The following is a 19594-nucleotide window of genomic DNA, read 5'->3' as shown; positions in this document are numbered from 1 at the left end:
AATTTTTAACATGGGTCACCTTTTTATCGGACTAATGAAATCCAATAAAGTGAATACCTTCGGCTTTTTTCGCTTCACAAATATCGGAAGGGCACTAGGACCCCGGAGAACAACAGGATACTCCTGGAGACAGTACGCTAGCACTAGCTAGTGTTACCACAAGGATTCATGAAGACTAGATTTTAACACTTTCACTGAGGTAAGGCCAAAACAGACTCCTGTCTTGGTGGTACCTACCTAAACTGTATTAAACACCATTGTTGTCAATACTAAAACCCTCTCATGAGCTCAGTGCTGCCGCTTTATTAGAGTGACCGTGCTGCTATGGCAGGCATTAGCGTGTTGTTAGCGTTAGCCTCGACAACATTTCGCTAGAATTGCATTTTGTCTCGGTTACTATCTGTGATGTGTTATGGTCATTCAGGGGATGCCGGGGATATTTGTGCTTCTGAAGGGTTCACGTTACTGTTTTGAGCCAGTTAGTGCTGGGTAAATAGTTAGACACTGTGACCGTGAACTAGCAAGGTAGCTTGCTGCCCATCCCAACTTGTACCTGGTTTGACAGGTTTTATTTTGCTGTCAGCGTGTAGCATCTGCTTGTATTTTCCAACACGTCAGGCATACTGGAACGTAAACAAGTCACGAATTTCTCTATTCCCGTGACAACATGTAAAGGCTCTCAGGCCTATTTCTAACGGCAATTAAGTTTGTAATAGGTTGCACGGTCAATCGTTCACTAAAAACCAAGTCGAGTCTTTTCAATAATAGCGACTAAACTTAAACTACCATGCGAAATAAGCAAAGCTTTTTTTATGAGAGTCAATCAATTTCTTCTACATTTTGTAATTCTTAAGATTCGTCGAAATTATGAAACAAAAGTATGTTCAATTGCTTATGGACGGTTCACCTGTTTTGATTGGAAATGACTGTTTTCTGAATATCTGTCTAGATGGAACAATCTCCCTTTTCTCCAATAACTTCCATTTCATTCTATCTCATGGGATTACACACCCAATTCAGTGACAGCTCTGGAAAACTATGTTGCCATTTAATAGCATGATTCCAATGACAAGATGCACTTAGGTCCAACCGCTTATAGTTACAGGCATGATAGTATTACTCTGGCGCTAACTGGCCACACGAGATGTCTTGAACGACAGAAGTTGATGAGTCACATTAGAGCATAAAATAATCAAAATGTTCCATAAACATTACTGTTGAATAGTACATGCAATGTTAACAAGCAAGAGGAGGTGAGTCTTACTGCAGCTTCACAGTCCTCTGGCTGCTGTGTGGTTCAGTGTCTTCCAGTTTTCCAGCATTTTTTCTTCACAACTTTGAATTTACAGACCAGGGAACCAGCCTCTGTCAGAGAGATTCATTGTTACAGATAATAATGGGCTTAAGACAGAGGCAGTGTTTTTATTTGCTTTAGGTCCATGCAATAGCTAGATAAGATGATAGGGAATTGACACTTGAGCTTTATTTCAAGGACTGTTTGGCTTGATTGGCCAACAGCTTTGTGATCTTTTGCTCCGCATTTTGTATTTCTGAAGGTTTTGTCAGTGTGGCGAAAAGACTGCATTGTCTAACTAAACCATGCACGACAGAGGACTTACAGCGCGGCGACGTGTTTATATAAATGTTTTAACTTCTGTTGCCCCTCAGACGCAGTCATGTCTCAGGTGGAGAAGAAGGCCGGGCTGCTGAGGAGGACGTCGTCCTCCAAGAAACCTCTCAAAGAGAAGGTGGTGCTGATGTATGATGAGATTTTTGCGGTGAGTAAAAGTAAATATTTGCAATGGTGGCTTCAGGTCAATGGACGATGACGTAAAAGAGATTCTGTTCTTTTTATCTGTTTAGAAAGACGACCCAGCTAAGAACAACCCCCGATTCTGGGATGAGCTTTTTCTCATGAAGGTATGTGTGGGAGAAAATGACACAGTACGCAGTATGGTCGCGCTTTGCATCGCTCTTCGCTGTCATGACCGCAGCAAAAAAGCGAGTCAAGGGTTAACTTTTGGTGTTTGAAAATCTACTGCATCAGAAAATATATCATCTTCTTCATTTGATCGTATATTTAGTCCCATCCAATTCTGCAGAGCCGTTTCCTTCCCACTGCACCCCAAACTGTCCTTCTTTCCAACTTCACCCTGTCTGTCCTTTCCTGCCTGTTCCAGGTCAATCTGGAGTACCTGGAGACCAAGCTGGAGAGCGTCGACGGGGAGGAAGTCCAGCGGATTCAGGACAACATCAACTCTCTCTTCCATCACTGCGTCCAGGCTCTGGGAGAAGAGCATCAGATAAAAGTTGTCAATGCACTGCAGGCAAGTGGACATCACAGGGATTGGATTGTAGTTTTTTTTTTTTTTACCTACACACCCAAGACGCTGCTTGTGTTGAAGAGCGACCGTGTCCTTTTACCCAGTTTCAATACAGCTAATGCATAAACATGCTATAAAAAAAAACCTGTGAAGTGAATTCATATCATCATGCTTTGATCTGTACTGCTTTTGCTTTGCCTCTGTCCTCAGACTCTCTGTGCACTTTTCCGCGGGGTCCACCAGAAGAACAAGTCAGCGTCCGGCTTCGACATCATCAACATGCTCATGGGCTTCGACAAGGCAGAGCAAAGGATGAAGGTGCGTCGGCAGCTTCCTTCGTTAATGTGCAGAACACAAGGAGACACGATTTTACTCACGCTACTGATTTATGTTCATGCAATCTTCTGCAGGACCTCATGGAGAGGCTGGACGGCCTCCTGTGTGGGGAGGGCTCCGAGAGTCTGAAGAGTCTCTGCCTCAAACTGTTGCTGTGTCTGGTGACGGTGAGGAAGTGCATGTGCTTTGCATGTCCAATAAAGAATAGTTCTCGCCGTTAGGACCTGAACATTGGCTAACAAACAAATGCTTTTACAGGTGACTGACAATATTAGTCAGAACACCATACTGGAGTATGTCATGATCAACAGCATTTTTGAAGCCATTCTACAGGTGATTGCTATTTTATGTTATTGTGAGTGTGTTTATTGCTATTTTTCAAACGTTTTTTTTTTCATTCTACAAAGTCGCATTCATTTTGTTATTTTTTTTTATTCGTCTTTTTTTCCTCACTTCTGCAGATTTTGTCTGATGTATCCAGTAGAGGGCAGCATGGTTATGATGCTGTTGTGCTCCTGGCCCTGTTGGTCAACTACCGGAAGTATGAGGTGTGTCAATATGAGCGACAATGAGAATAGACACGTTGCATCCCAGAGTGATTTTTTTTTATAGAGAATTTCACACTTGAAAGAAAAGAGTGCACATCCACACTCACACGCACATGATGGTTTGTGCAGGTTGAATCTAAACCTCTTTAAGTCTTGTCATTTCCTGGAAGGATGAGAGTGGCTTTAGAGTTTGGATGCAGCCTCGTATGAAAGAAAAACAAGCTTACGTAAGCAAATTGTGTAAAGCCTGTTTCTTGTAAATCCAAAGCATGGAAAACTGTAATGGGACGAAAGTACAGTTTGATTGGAAAAAAAAAATCACGCTGACTTCTCAGGATTGATCGACACACATTAGAAGTATGTTGCTGGAATGCAGGGAGATTGTTATGTGCTGATTGAATGAACTTTTGGCTTCTGTCTTCTTGTTCTTGTTAGATAGTAAAAATATTCTATTTATTGTTTTGTTTTTTTTGCCAGTCTGTAAATCCATACATTGTGAAGCTCTCCATTGTGGATGATGAGCCGACGCTGGATGTAAGTCAGCTGCATGGACCATGTTGCAACATAAGTTTTTCATTGTGTGTGTGTGTGTGCATGGCTGTGTTGAGTAATATAACAGAACGGTTAATTCACTTCATAACAATTTAGTGCGTTTTGCTATCAGTTTTTTGTTATTGATAGCAGTTACTGGCTTTTGCCGTTGTAGTATTGCACCGTATATATATTTAAATGTATAATTTTTCTTTATTTTTCCCAGGGAATGGGCATGGTCGTGCACCAGGCGTTGACGGAATACAACAGGTGAGAGTTAAAAGCGCATGTATTCTTAACGATGCATTGAAAATGGTGCAGAAGCTTCTGGTGTGGTCAGTCAAGTCTGACTTCGCCCACAATGTTTCTATTTCTATTTGTCTGCAGAAGATGATGCGTTTTATGTTTCGTAGGTGTTTATATCGGACACGTACTCCTTGGCAGCCTGATTTTTTTTGGGTGGGCGGGTGGTGGTGAATGTTTGCAAATTAAAATGCCCTTGCCGGTCTGCGTGTTTAGACAGATACATCAAAGTGATGGATGGCTGTAGTTCACTGTTTCTGTGCATGAACTAGATGCCTGCTAATAAGATGCTGCCAGTAGAGGGCGATGTACTTTTTTTTGCTTCTACCTCTTTTTTTTTTTAAATTCTGGCCACAATTTCTTCAATGTCCTCGTTCTGTTTTGGTCCATCTTCCCGTCCTGTCCCATTGCAGGCAGTACAAAGACAAAGAGGAGGAGAACCAGGGGGGATTCTTCTCCACGTTCACTAGTATGGTAAGATCATGTTTTCCATGCATTTTATTTCAGACTGTCTTGATATGTTGTGTTTAGGTGTATTCAAGTGTGCAGATCTTAGAGTTATGAAACCTTTTACTTTGTCTGCAGGTGGGCAACATGTTTATAGCAGATGCTGATGAGAAGTTATCTGTCCAGTAAGTCAACCAAATAAATATGCAGTTCTTCACACCTTTCAAAACAACAACAACAAAGAACCCCATGGGTTTGTGGGTAATATTTTCTCCAATGAGCAGGTGTTCTTAGGATTAATTGTGAAGAAGGTTTAAAAGAGCTGTGCACTGTAAAACATCCTGTCAGTCAATGACTCATTATCTCCTCTCCAGGACAAATGAAGCCATCCTGCTGGCTCTGTATGAAGCTGTGCACCTTAATCGCAACTTCATCACTGTGTTGGCGCAGGTGAGCTGACTGACTTCTGACTTCATGGAGGTCTCACACAAGACCCACAACAGCGTCGTCGTCGTCATCGTCGTCTCAGCCTCTTTGCTCTTAACGCACATGTGCTGACTGTACTTCAACAGAGCCACCCGGAGATTGAAATTCCTGCCACGCCCACCACTCCGACTCCCACCACGCCCACAACGCCACTTGGCACGACGCCCCCTTCCTTAGACAGTAAGTTTTAAGAGTTTTCCGTCAGTTCATTTAGCAGTGATGGTATTTCAGACTGTTATTCCTGCTACTGCTTCCCAGAATCCTCCAGTACGCCCGTGTCACCGCACTTTCAGTCAGAATGGGTGAATGTAAGCGGGTGTAGTTGTTGCAGTGGAAACAAAACTTTGAGCGTTTGCTCACCATCATGCATTTTGGAATCACTGCGAGAGGACAGAATGCTCTGCGTTGTGTCCTTGCCAGTTTTAGAATATCGTGCATGTTTAACACAAAATAAAATAAAAAACAAAAGAAAACAGCCAGAGAATAGTTTTTCCATTCTGACGGAGGGTTCTGATGTTCTTCATACTGCATGAGGCTGAAGTTTTGGTGAACATCTATAAATTACCAGTTGTTGGGATTACCCCATAAATGTAATCCAATCACTGATTACTTCTTAAAAAAAAAAATCTAATTACTTTCATGACTTTGTTTCGTAAGTAATCAATTACTAATTATTATTTACTTTAGTTAAAAAAAAGATAAAGTAACAGTTGAGAATGTCTTGTTTCCTGCACATAACGTACAACGAACCACAATATCCTTTGATTTAGACGAGATGAACTCAAAATAATGTTTGTATTTCCAGCTATCAAACGCAATTGCTGTTTTTTTCTTTTGCCTCCGCCATGCTGGTTTTGGTGCATCGTCGCACATCAACGACGTCGCATGCACGGCTGCATCATCAATCTTCAACGTCATTCTTTCCGGTTGTTTTTCTAAATTTCAGACATTTTGTGGATGATAAGACATTTTTAGCTTGCAAAATATTTCAGAAAAGTAATGGTAACTTGATAGAGTAATTGTGATATAATTACCAGTTTTGCGACAGTAATCCCGTTACATTACTCCGTTACGAAAAAAGTTGTTTGATTACAGTAGTGGATTACTTAGTAATAGATTACTCGCCTCCACTGTAAATGATTCAGAGTAGAAGTTTAACTGCAGTATTTTCAGATCGGGGTCTCTGTTGCTGTCTAAGCTTGTCTTTGTCTTTCAAAACCCATCTTTCAAACTCTCTCCTCCCTCAGCCGGCCTGGAATTAAACACAGAGTTTCGCACGTAGCAGCGCCTGCTGCTCCTTCAAATATTCATCAGACATTAAAGCTGTTTAATGCACTAAATGGCCTGATTAATACAGGCTCATCCCATGTTAATGATGACAGGATGGTGCTACCCTCCTAAGCACTTGGCCTTAACCCTTCCAACCTGAGCGCACTGCCGCCACTTCCAGGTTCCTACAGAAGGCAAACGTTGCCGCTGGCGCGCTGGGGAGCGGCTCATTGAACATGCACGCTCGCTGTCGCTGTGTGAGGTGCTTGTTTCTATCTCTGGCTAGCTCTGCCTCCGCTCCTTCCAACCTGAGAGCCCTTCTGTTTATGAAATATTAAGCCCCGGCTTGAAACATAGATGAAGAACCTCACGTGCGGCGCCGTGCGTTATTGCATGTCGGCAGAGCTTCAGCACTGAAGAGCAGCAGAAACAATCACACGTGTCCCAAATAACGACAGGAGTGTGTGTGTGTGTGTGTGTGTGTGTGTGTGTGTGTGTGTGTGTGTGTGTGTGTGTGTGTGTGTGTGTGTGTGTGTGTGTGTGTGTGTGTGTGTGTGTGTGTGTGTGTTTTTTAAACCCCTCCATCCTGCTCACACACCTCCCCTGTTTCTGCAGCGTAGCCCTCGGTGATGACACGTCTCCTCACCGTGTGAAGTCATCTGTGTGAACATATAGTGGGACCCGCACGGGGGTTTTCGGGGTAGAAGTGACCGTCTCATCAATTATCCATGAAACGAGCTGCGTGTCGCTGCAAGAAGCACAGATTTTTTAAACGGATGAAGCTGCTTGTGCCGTGTTGTTGTCCTGCTGCTGCTGCTGCTGCTGGCGTCAAGTTTGCTACACTGAGACATCATTTAAGGACAAGCCCAAGCGCTCTTTAACTCTCATTACACTTTGGAAAACTTTGACAGAGCAATAAATTGCATGCTCGTGTACACAGGTTGAACATTTCTCTCTTTTTAAACTTACTAAATGCAGGTGCGAAAGTTCACTTCAGTTAGCTCAAGCCTTACAGCTACCTATACAGACACCTTGCACACTACTCATCTATTTTCCGTCCCTGGTGTCCCTGTACTCTGGCTCTCAGGGTGGTGGGGGCGCCCAGCTGCCTCAGGGTGAACGAGGAGTAACAACCTGGACTAGTTGACGGTTCATCAAAGAACACACAAACTGGTCACATTCACTCACGGACAATTTGTAGTTGTCAATCAGCCTAACGTGCATGTCCTTGGACATGTGGAAGGAACCCGGAGAACCTGGAGAGAACCCACGCAGACACTGGGAGAAGGTTCAAACTCCATACAGAAAGATGCCCGGGTTGCATTTGAACCCACAGCGTTCTTAATATAACTCTCCATCTTCTCCATCTTCTCCATCTTCTCATTCTTTTTGCACTGTACAGTTTTTGCTGCTGTAATCCTACCGTGGGATCAATAAAGTTCTTCTTCTTCTTCTTCTTCTTCAGGATCTGCAGTGCTTGTTTTTCAAAAGTTCACAGGTTTGGTTTTTTTTAATGCCCAAACCTTAAACTGCGCTGATGCTGTGTTGCAGTGATGAACAACCCGGAACTGCCTCTAGATCCCAACCTGCAGACCAGCAACCTTCTCATCACCTTCCTCAAGTACGCCTCCATCGTGATGCAGGACACGAAAGGTCTGTCTGCTTTGGCCTCGTTGCAGCCTTTCGGCATGAACTGCAGATATTTACAGGCTTTCTCCACTGGTTGTTTCAGCTCTCTGTCACGCTGTGCTTTGTTTTGCAAACCCTGTCACAAAACACCTCTTACAATGGTTATTATATGTCCTTCTTTGTTTCTCCTCAGATGAGCATCGGCTCAACAGCGCCAGACTGTGCCTGATCATCCTCACCTGCATAGCCGAGGTGGGACGCAGCACGTCTCCCTACACACATTAAGAGTTGTTCTTATTGGGGATTTTTTTGGTCATTTTCTTCATGCATCAAACCTTTGCTTGCTTACAGGATCAGTACGCCGATGCTTTCCTGCACGATGACAACATGAACTTCAGAGTCAGTCTTCACAGAATGGTGAGTCTGGAATTGTGTGCAGGGGAATGTCAGAGCGGCCTTATGGGAAACATTTGAAATGACAACAACCATCTGTAGGATATTTTAGCGCAAAAATATCAACTTCTGCTCTTAATTCAGCTTGTTTTGATTTTGTTTTTAATGGTAAAACTTTTCATCACATTTGGATGTTAAAACAGTTAAGATGTACAAATGTAGTCAAATAAATTGTTAAAGTGTGCAGATTGTGCTGATATACATCTGGCATGTCTGCCTTATCTGGTGTTTGGCTTTTTGTGTTTCACTGACTGTGTGTTTGTGTGTGTGTGTGTGTTTGTGTTAGCCCATGAGGCACCGGAAAAAGGCGGTGGACAAGAACATCCCCTCACGGCCGCTGGTGTGTGCAGTTCTAGGTAGGTGGAACCTCTAGAACCGCTGGCTTCTTCTGACTGTCTGCGACTTTGCAGGCTCACTTTTAGAACTCAGCTTGAACGGTGAGGCCAGCCTGTGCAGCCCACAGCACCACTTCACCTCTAGCTGCGATTCCATTACCCATAGAATTGCGCAAAACTTAAATATGGCAATAAAAAACACCTAAACTTCGGAAAACCCCCCCTTTTTTTCATTTTTTTTTTTTTTTTTTGCATTTACACGTCAGCAGACGTGACGTACAGGGGCACGTGACCAGTTCACTTCAAGTGAAAAGGCTGCATTACGTTTGGACGGAGGAGTAGACAGAACATTTCTTTACAAGTAATCAAAGAGAAAAATATAACAACCATTCTTGACGGTAAACAAACAAAAGCAAACATAATTCTCGTAAATTTCACGGGACGAGATTTCACGAGAATTGCAGCTTATGTGCTTCATACCATTCAGTGGAAACCTCTGCAAATCACAATTGTACTTGGTCGAAATTTTAGAAATATTGCTTTTATTTTGCGAAAAACTGTAATGACAACGCAGCTGTTGACATCCGGTCTTTGTCTGTGTCCCTCTGCCCAGATCTGATGGTGGAGTTTGTAGTCACTCACATGATGAAGGATTTCCCCATGGATTTATACTTGTGAGTGCTGCCTGCACACGCACACGCACACGCACACGCACACACACACACACACAACCATCTCTGTGGTTTTTGTCCACTTGCCGAAATCCATTACTGCAATTGTTTGTGTCGTGTTTTCTCCCCGTGCAGGCGCTGCGTGCAGATCATCCATAAACTCCTGTGCTACCAGAAGAAGTGCAGGATCCGCTTGCACTACACATGGCGGGAGCTTTGGTCGGGTAAGAAGCCAGAAGCCTGAGCTGCTCTTCTCTAAATGCAGATGAGAAATTTCTCCAAGGTTTCTTCGAGAACTAAACTGAATTTTCTGTCTGGAAATCACAACTTCTGCCGTTTGAATGTGAACTGGCTGCTTTTACATAGATGTGAAGAAGAGAGGTGCAGACTGCAAAGAAGAGGTGCACTTTTTCTCATGTTGCAAAACCAACAGATCATTTGTTTGACTTGAATCATTTTTATGATTAAATTTTTTACCATTTATGTTTTTTTAACATAAATAAGTAATCAACTGACAAATGTCGATTGTGCAGCAACAAAAAAGTGCGGATACAGAAGATGTATAATGTACATTGTTTGCACTCCAGTAAACAGGGAAAACGACAAGACAAAAAACAAAACAAAAAAATGAGGGTGATAATTAGAGATGATAATGTGCTATGCATTCAGCGATGCCTGGTATCGTGTTTAGACTGGCCTCAATCAGGTTTTCAATCTTTCAGGTCCAATAAATATCGCTCCCATTTCAATTTGAAGCTTTCCACTCTGTTGGTTTGACTTGAATATTGAAATATGCAGATAAGTCGATGGGTCCCAAGATGAGCAACAATTAAAAAAATAAAAAAATAAATTCCATGGTGGCCGCTCAGACTTTCTGAAGAATGGTGAATTTTTTCCCCTGAAAGTTTCAGTTTCAAAACATCACAAATTGCGGTAATCTAAAAATTCTCCCCAGTTTGTAAACTCTTTGAGCAGAGAAAAGAAAAAAAGAAGGAGGCAAAGCCAATTTCCTCCCCGAGTCGTTGGTGCTGTTGTGGAACTGTATTGCATCGTTGAGGTTGGATAACGAGTCTCCGAAGGGAGCGCGCTCGGCGGCGCCAGCCGCGTTTCTGCGCCCGGTCAACACCACATCTCAGCGCTAATGGCTTCATCGCACTGCGTCTCATCAGAATGCAGCTTCTTCTAATCAGACCAATAATCAGCTTTAATTCCCTGGATGACGCCGACTCGCTCCTCCCGGTGGCGATAACGCCGCGCCATGAAATAAGAGGTGTGGCGGATTAAAGGGATGGATGTGTTTATCTCACCGCTCGGCTCGCCTGAAAAACCTTATTTCGGTTTTTCGGCGCAGTTTCGCTCGCTGCCGTCGAAGCTGGTGAACGGCCTCGATTCGGTGTGGATAGGTTCCCGCTGCCGCCGCCGCCGCCGCAAATTTCCGTGGAGTGAAAAAGCGGTTGTTATTTTTTTCGCTTTTGTGTCGCATTTTTCGAAGGTGAAAAGGCGAACGCTGGACCTCCGACCAATCAAAATGATGTCGGCACGGGCGATGATGTTGCATCAAAACTTCGCTAATTTCTTCTCTGCCACTGCAAACGTGGAGCCAGTTGACGGAGCAGTCCTTCAAATTGTCCGACGGACATTCTGAAGCACTGGCCAAATTTCACTGGGTCAAATTTGAGCTCCCGGATGGTGGTGTTGAACTCACCGTCTGCTCTTATGTCGGCTTTGACTTGTAAAAGCCGCGCTGTAGAAGGCGGAGGCTCGTTTTGCACGCGTAAAACAAAACCTCTCTGTCACCACAAACGTCGTGTCTTCCGCCTGCGCCACCGCGTAGCTACCTGAGTTATATATCTGACGCACACAACACGGCCTCTCAAGACAGGAAAAACAAAATAATAATAAACATTTTTAGCAATGCAATTAGCAGAATAGACATACACATACAGAATACTCATGTCCACTATAAACTAAGGTACGAGGCACAAAAGTCATTCATTTAACGGCTGCAACACCTCTCTCAGGAACAATACTGGGTGAACCCAAAGACTTCTATTCTTTTTCTTTCTCTTGTTTAATCCAAGCATCACCAGGACATCACCACTTGAGGATGTAGTCGCCTGCGTCGTTTCTCCTTTGGCGCGACAGGAAGAGCCCCAGACTTTATACGCTTAGCAAATTTCATAGGCATATTCACCTCTCGCTAGGTGTGTACAGAAAAAAAATCTGCATTTTCACGTTGCTTATTCGCATCGCTTTGCCTTTTGCCTGGTGTGTAAGGACCTTCACTGTTACAACTGACTTACACCCCCTGATAAAGACGCCGACTGATGCCCTGCTGGCGCCGCTGCCGAGTTATTTCGTTAACATGTGCACGTCTGCTTTGTGCGCAGCGCTCATCAACCTGCTCAAGTTCCTGCTGTCTAATGAGACCACGCTGCTGGCCAAGCACAACATCTTTCATCTGGCCCTCCTGGTGAGACACACACACACACACACGCACACACACACTGGACCTTCGGCGGCCAAATTAAGAGAATGAACTCCGGTGTCTGACAATCTGTTGCCGCCTGCTGCCCACTTTTCTCCGTGTTGTTTTTTTTTTTTTCTTCCCTGAAAGCAAATTGAATTGTCGTTGTCCTTCACGACCAGGTGGTGAACCTCTTCAACATGTTCATCACATACGGCGACACGTTCCTGCCCACCTCCAACAGCTACGACGAGCTGTACTATGAGATTGTGCGAATGCACCAGGTCTTCGACAACCTCTACTGCATGGGTACGTTGCACCAGGACCGTCACGTTGGAGAAGAGTTGAGAGGAAAAAAAAAAAAAAAAGAGTTTTTGCGCAAAATTGACGTTTTGCACAAAAAGCCATAATGGAAAACAAATGAGTGGATGTTTTCTGGTTGTTCGAAAGCCCATGTTGTTTCTGATTGTGTAATTCGTTTTCTGCCATGTCACTGTGCAGTTGTAGTGTTTATCGATAAGTTTTCATGTTTCCTGCGCTCCTGAATGCACCGCAGTTTCACTTTAATTTATCGAACGCATCGCGTGTGTGTGAGATGCAGCCCGTCAGACGCTAGTTTTCCTCCTCGGTGCCGCAGAGGCTAGCGGAGTTTTCACTCTTCCAAAACGCTCACCTGGTTGTTCCTGGTTTATTTCTGTGTGTGAATGACGAAGGACCATAAACAGGAGAGAGGGGCTCTCCAAGGGCTAGGTAGTTTAGAGCGGCAAGGTGTATGGGTGGTGTTCCAGTTAAAGGGAACATCTGCATTCTCCTGTTCTTTAACTGGAACACCACCCATACACCTTGCCGCTCTAAACTACCTAGCCCTTGGAGAGCCCCTCTCTCCTGTTTACTGGTAATTAGGATGTTTCTCTTGCTTGTTTAATGAACGTCACCGGCTGAGGAAATCACTTCCTCTGCTCAGTTTTTGCAGGAAATTAAAAATCTCAACTATTTATGGGGAGGATGTGAACAGAGGGCTAAATGTGCTTTTTGCTTGTTTAATCACCCATGTGGAGCGACTCTACTAGATTACAGGATGGCAAATAATGGCATAAAAAAATGGGTGTAATACAGAGATTTTTAAAGTCATTTCAAAAGCAACCTGTGAAACATATTCACTGTTAACATTTGATGCATTATTGTGGTTGTTGTCGTTTTATTGTTTTCCTGTGTTGCTCGGAGGGGAATCTGTAGAGCGGCTTTGTCACCTTCTGGAGAAGAATGACAAGCTATCGAGCCAGAGAAAATAAGTTCAGTTGTTGGCGTACTCTGACTTGAGTTAGAGCGACGTGCTAGTTACGAGTGCAGAAAACGTCTGGCAAGTCTAGAAATGTGACGTTTATTTTGAAGGGCTGAAAATCCAAAATGCTGGGGAAAAAAAAAGTTAAACGTCTTGCGGACTTACTTCTTCTTCTCTCCAGTTCTGAGAGTGTCGACCAACACGGGTCAGTGGAAGGAAGCAGCCAGCAAAGTCACTCATGCCCTCGTCAACGTTAGGTAGGCACACACACACACACACACACGCACGCACGCACACACACACACACACACACACACACACACTGGTGTCTCCTATCAGGGGAAGAAAGTCGCGATGAATCGGGGGAGACTGCGGTGGAGAACGGTCAGTAGAACGTGACCTTCCTCCACCTATCCAGCCCCGCCAGTGTTTGATCATCTCTCGGCTATGACCCTCCACCACCCCGGCTCTCCTGCGCTCCTCACGCACCGCCTCCTCCTGCCCTCCCCACCCCGTAATCTTCTCCCTCCTCAGAGGAGATGATTCTCAGAGGTCACCCCGGCTTCGTGGGTGCCGTCGACCCCCTCCCCAACTTTCCCCAATCACCCCCCCTACAGGAGTGAAACACTCCTCTGAGGATTCGCCCACTCAGTGAAAGCTCAGCAGGCCTCCTGGTGGAGCGGGGGACTGCTCCGCTCAGAGGCTCAAAGGCAGCGGGAGGAGGAGTAGCGGGGACAGCAGGGAGGAGAAGACATTTGAAGGAATATATGAATACAGGCAGATGATGAAAAAAAAAAAAAATGAACGGAAGCGCCGTCAGCAAATTTCATTCCGCTCTCATCAGGTCCTTCCTCAAATGTGCCGGCTTCCCACACAGATATGAAAACAGGATTAAAAATATGGAGGATTTATTTACTTATTTATTTATTTTCGCTTATTCTCCGCCAGCCGTGATTACATCATACATCATGTAAACCAGGTTATCTCTCAGACGTCCACATTGCATTATGTCTCCATAAGGAAGGTAATGATGTCTTGATGAATGCTAATGCTTTGAAATTAATATGTGACCTCGACGGACCCTAAACAGAGCGACGGTGGGATTGAGGAGGAGGAGGAGATGAATATGAAAGAATTCACCGGGGCCAACTTTTTTTTATTTCTTTCCTGAGGTTTAGTTTTAATAAAAAATAAAGAACAGCAAAACGCTTTTGCCCTTTATAACACCCTTTATTCCCCCTCAGGGCCATCATCAACCATTTCAGCCCCAAGATTGAGTCGTATGCTGCTGTCAACCACATCTCCCAGCTGTCTGAAGAGCAGGTGAACTCCCTCTCCTCACCTCCACTCCGACAAAATGAAGGAGTAAAAATCATTTAAAATGTAGCATCTTCATATTTGTCTTAGTTACAGTGTTGGAAACCCGCTTTCCCTTAATGAGCTTTAAAAAAAAAAAAAAAAAAAAGTTTAATGCACTTTTTTATTTTGAAATGACTGGAACTCTCCAGTAGGGCTGCAAATCTCACGATTCGATTCAATATCGATTCCTGCGGTCACAATTTGATTTCAAATCGATTTTTTTTATTTAAATTGAAACCGGAACCACAACGCGCTGCTTATTGCGCAATACCTACGGCAGCCCAGAAGGCACAAACAAATGCCTGGGGGAAGAAAATAGATTTTTTGGAAAATGAGAATCGATATTGAATCCAACAATGTGAGAATCGCGATTTGAATTCAAATCGATTTTTTTACTCTCCAGTGACATTCAACTCTAGTATTACTGACTCCATGAACTCGTCATGTCATTGACGTGCGCGCCGGTCTTGTTGCGCAGCGGGATTCTCCGTCCACATGTGGAGAAACTTGAGTCTGAGCCTCACAAGCGGCAAAAGCCAAGTTTCCGTCTTTTATTTTGAAAAGGGTGTGGGTGAGAAACAGGCGAGAGGAGTCGTTTAGGCTCTCGCAGCTGATAAATTGGTGATGGATTTTAGTCATTAGTCCGCCGGCGTTCCTTCTCTGCTTTTTATCTGCAGGCGTTTTGTATTCTGCGGGAATCTCGTCGCCTCGCTCACTCGTTTATTTGCTTTACGTTGTCCGGTCTTCTGTCTCGGTGGTCCAGTCGAGGTTTCACTTCTCTCTCCGCCTGCGTTTGATCCAGAGGGAATTTCCACAAATCTCATCATCAGCAGCTAATTCCTGACGCTGGCTGATGCGTTCATCCAGCCTGGATTCTGTCGGCTTCAGCTCAATAATAAACCCCACCACTCCCCCCACCCCCCCACCCCCACCCAAAAAAAAAGACGCTGCGAGACGTCTGAGCCCCGATTGTTAGCTGCACATAAATAAATAACTCCTTTACAGGGGAATATTTTTTAGCAAATGGATTTTTCGCCGCAGATGCCAAACCGCATTTCAGTGACGCTCGGCCCCCCCTCGCCCCCCCCCACCGCTGCAGACAAGCTTTCCCAAACATGTGACGGCAGCACAACACAGCGGCTTCACTGGCAACTTTGTCTCAAGTCAGGAACAAAGAGCAGGGCCGTCGGTGGAAACGCTGAGATGAAGATCATTCACAGCGACGGCTGAGCCACTGAGCCTGTTGCACGTCCTCCTTTAAATGGCTCCTGCTGCACATGATGGACACGTGGCCCTGTTTCATCCCAAAGCATGCCAGTTTGATTCTCCCGGTCTATGCGTGTGGATTACACCTGCATATCCAGCTTTGCAGATTAGGACAAACGTTTATTATTATTAATATTATCATTATTATTTACTTGCTTTTGTTTGTTTTTTTAATTTGAAGAAGCAAATCATATTAGCAAAAATCAAATTTCCAAACATTCTGTTGATTCATTCAGTGCCGTGCAACTCTGATTCTTCCACTCTTTTCAAACTGGGGCTCCTCTTTGGGATTCTCAGTTCACTGTTTGGATCTGAGTTCAAAGTCTGAGCACAAGACGAACTCGCATGTACTGACCTGGCCGATGGTTGGTCCCACTTATTTGTTCCATGCACATGAATTCTGAGCGTCGGCGCCCCCGGCCGGTTCTTTCAGTGGCAAAAAAAGCAAATGAAACGGCCAAAAGGATTAAAGTGGATCACTGTGCTGCATGTTTTAATCTTTAGATGAGGCGGCCTCCTGTGGAATTGAACACTTAATTCTGCCCTCGACATTTGTCCAGGGGTGTGAGTGATGCCTTTTCCCTGCGACTCTATCAAACCACCACTTAGTTTTTGTGGAGATCAGTGATAAAGTCGAGCTCCTCGTGGGCGGCTGAGGGCCTCAGAAAGCGTCGGGCCGGTTTTAAATCCTCCTCCCTGTTTCCTGTCGTCCCGCCGCTACCGCTGTCTACTTTAAATGGACCTCCTTTTTTTTTTTTTTTTTTTCCTCTTTGGAAGGTGTATTTGGGGCACGCATTGTTCATTTATTAGACAATGTACTTTGCTCGGCTGTATTCATGAAAATGTAGGTCGGATTTTGGCGGCAGGAGAGAAACGAGCGAAACGCAGCGGAAAGCTTTCATGTGAACAAAAGGCGAGTTCTGTCTCACCTACGGCTGAACAGACGGGCCGGCCGGCCAAAAAAAGAAAAAGAGAGGGATGGAGTACAATTCATCCACACTAGTCAGACTCGCAAAGCCCCCAAAGATGAGTCTCCTGAGGAGACCCCTCCTGAGGCCCGAGCACAGCTGCACGGCTGCTGCAGGAGGCCAAAATGTTCACTTTGGATCCACTGCTCCCATCTCGCTGTTGTAAAGTAAATACAGGCCTCACATCCATCTCTTTACGTAAATACAACACACACACACACACACACACACACACACACACACACACACACACACACACACACACCTCATGTCTCGCCACTAGAAGATGGAGAAGATGGATGGCCTCCAGAAACCCACAGCTGCTCTTCTCTCCCTCTGTGTGTCAGCTACGTCTTTAGAGTAAACCTTTATCAGTGCACACACACACACACACACACACACACACACACACACACACACACACACACAGCCAGCTCTTTATCATTTCATTTTGTTGTTAATGAGCTGGATGACGTCAGTGCCCGGTGATGCAGGAGTGCTCAGCTCTCCTCCTGCGTCTCTGGTACCTGGAGCTCCTCTCGCCGCTCTGCCCTCCTCTCCTCCTCCCTCCTCTTCCGCTTGTCTCCGGCCGAGAGGAAAAAAGCGGAACCGAGTCGTCGTTCTGGTGGAGACGGGAGGTTTGACGGAGAGGAGAGCTGCGTCGGAGCGAGAGGCCCGGACGGACGGACGGAGAGATGTTGAGGATTTCTAAAGCGGTGAACCAGAAGAAGAGGTGGAAAAAAAAAAAGAATGCTATAAACGCTGTAAAAGATTTATCACCTGTGTGAGGGAGCAGTGCAGGCACGACGACTGGGAGAAGCATGAGAAGAAATGTAAAAAAAAAAAAAAAAAAAGTGTGTGTGTTAAAGTGTTTCTGGGAAAGAACAAAGAGCTCCTCCTCATTGATGATGCTGCGTGGACGTTTCTGAAATAATGGAGTTGGTCTGTTCGCGGTCTATTTCACGGCTGAATGAAGGGACTGCACTGGTGGAGGTGTGCACAATCTTTGCATAACAAGCTGTCACTTCACTGCAGCTCGGCGACGAGCTGGTTTGACTGTTGTTTTTGTTTTGTTCGCTGTCGTCCGTCTTCAAGAGATCATTGACCATAAAACATCCCGAACACAGAAAAAGTCTAAATTTAAAAAATCGTTTTCATTTTACAATGAATTTGACAATGTTTTATTATTTTTGAAGTATTCTTACATTTTCTATAAACTCTTAACCTGAACGCTTATTGGGCCAACACAGGCAGTGAAACACACACACACACACACACACACACACACACTACTCACATTATTACACAAAAGTCACTAATTTGCAATCAAGTTTCCCGTTTGTCCCTCTCTCTCTCTCTCTCTCCCTCTCTCTCTCTCCCTCACTGTCTCTGTCTCTCTCTCTCTCTCCCTCTCTCTCTCTCTCTCTCTCTCTCTCTCTCTCTCTCTCTCTCTCCCTCTCTCTCCCTCCCTCTCTCTCTCACTCCCAGGTGTTGGAGGTGGTTCGGTCCAACTACGACACGCTGACGCTCAAGCTGCAGGATGGCCTGGATCAGTTTGAGAGATACTCAGAGCAGCCCAAGGAGGCGGCTTTCTTCAAGGAGCTGGTGAGGGAGAGAGAGAGAGAGAGAGACAGGAAGTGGATTGACAACATTTCATTTGGCAGGGCAAAAAAAAAAAAAAAAAAAGCGGTTCAAGTTAGCATCTCTAGCGCGTAGCCTGTGTGTAACGGCAAACTACGCCACAGTTTGTGCACAGCTGAACGTAAACAACGTGCGCGAGTGCAGACGTGGTACAATCTGTGCAAACTACTAGCAACAACCTTGTAACCAGTTCTTCCGTTTGTGTTGTGTTGTCTTGTGTGTGTGTGCAGGTTCGCTCCATCAGTCTCAACGTGAGGAAGAACGTTTCTCTGAACACACTGAGTCAGGACCTCCTGCTGAAAGAGTTCTCCACCATCTCCTGAGAACACTCACACACACACACACACACACACACACACACACACACACACACACACACCTTCCTCCTCTCACACTGTACAGTCGAACCCTCCTCCATTAGTCTTCAGATGATTCGTATTGTTCTGCCCCTCCTTTAAACTCTGACCCTGCACACACACACACACACACACACTCACATACACTCACACTGGCAGGCGGCAGGCACCTTTAAGACGCACCTGAGAACTCTGCAGACATGCTCTCCTTGTGGATGAAATGTGTGTTGCACTGGTTCTGACCTGCAGTGTTGGCTGGACTGTTAACTGACACATGAAAGTCTTCTTTTTTTTTTAAAAAAAACAACAACAACAGAACAACAGCAGGACATGATTTTTTTGATTTTCCTGCTACTGATAATGATGTGAGTTGCTCTTTCCGATCAAGGTTTTTGATTTTTCTCCAGTAGTGATTTCAGAAGATTTCATCTTTGACTAAAACCAGTCTAACACAACTGTGTCTGTCGAGGCTGTTTGAGCTAAAAATAAATAATTAAGGGCCATTTGATTTGAGCATTAACTCTTCCTGTGTGGCTGCTTGTAATGAGAATGTTAAATACATGTGGAAAAGCCTTTAGATGTATTTTGTTTATGTTTTTTTCCCTTTTTTCCCTGGTTTTCTTTTTTTCCATTTTAGGATACGGCCTGTAAAAAAGTCAGCATTTCTGTGAAAACTTGTGCTACAGTTTTAAACTAACAGGCGGCAGCAGGTCAGGCTGTTCCCATGACTGGGGACAACATTTTTTCTTTTCTCCTCTTCATGAAACAGATATGTTGGTGTTAACTACGACACCAAAAGTTCTCCACGCGTCACCCTGGAGTTTTTATTAAATTCTGTGATTAAAGTCGGGACTTTTTTTTTTTTTTAGTTCTACGGTGTCAGTAGTGACGAGGAAAGAAACGGGTCGGAAGAAAGAAAAGTG

At 44.6% G+C, this 19594-nt stretch overlaps 1 protein-coding gene across 2 annotated transcripts; it reads left to right on the top strand.

The window, feature by feature from the left end:
• Positions 1-62: 62 nt before the first annotated feature.
• Positions 63-19248, top strand: armh3 (armadillo like helical domain containing 3). 2 transcript variants are annotated; one of them, XM_076038912.1, is made up of 26 exons: positions 63-199; positions 1669-1778; positions 1864-1920; positions 2181-2327; positions 2535-2642; positions 2735-2827; positions 2919-2993; positions 3122-3208; positions 3686-3742; positions 3966-4009; positions 4456-4516; positions 4628-4674; positions 4864-4939; positions 5062-5155; positions 7796-7897; positions 8067-8125; positions 8225-8290; positions 8613-8682; positions 9275-9335; positions 9468-9556; positions 11723-11805; positions 11982-12108; positions 13263-13338; positions 14326-14404; positions 18163-18279; positions 18546-19248. In XM_076038912.1, exons 2-26 carry the CDS (start codon positions 1677-1679, stop codon positions 18636-18638), a joined length of 2070 nt encoding a protein of 689 aa, XP_075895027.1. In that variant the 5' UTR covers positions 63-199; positions 1669-1676; the 3' UTR covers positions 18639-19248. The 2 variants fall into 2 exon arrangements, with proteins under 2 accessions (XP_075895027.1, XP_075895036.1); XM_076038921.1 differs by lacking the exon at positions 3686-3742.
• The last annotated feature ends 346 nt before the right edge of the window (positions 19249-19594 follow it).

The sequence above is a fragment of the Nelusetta ayraudi genome, unplaced genomic scaffold (genome assembly GCF_046127955.1).
Source record: "Nelusetta ayraudi isolate G7.1 ecotype Tasmania unplaced genomic scaffold, CSIRO-AGI_Nayr_v1 ptg000004l, whole genome shotgun sequence".
Lineage (NCBI taxonomy): Eukaryota > Metazoa > Chordata > Actinopteri > Tetraodontiformes > Monacanthidae > Nelusetta > Nelusetta ayraudi.
The sequence above is the reverse complement of the archived record's forward strand: the minus strand, read 5'-3'. Positions and strand labels throughout refer to the sequence as shown.

What these genes read in the sequence shown, in the direction of transcription:
- armh3 (XM_076038912.1), top strand. Translation starts at nt 1,677, where the DNA reads ATGTCTCAGGTGGAGAAGAAGGCCGGGCTGCTGAGGAGGACGTCGTCC. An exon ending in AGGCAGAGCAAAGGATGAAG is followed by an intron (nt 2,643 to 2,734) that starts GTGCGTCGGCAG and finishes AATCTTCTGCAG; the next exon opens with GACCTCATGGAGAGGCTGGA. An exon ending in TCTTTCATCTGGCCCTCCTG is followed by an intron (nt 11,806 to 11,981) that starts GTGAGACACACA and finishes CTTCACGACCAG; the next exon opens with GTGGTGAACCTCTTCAACAT.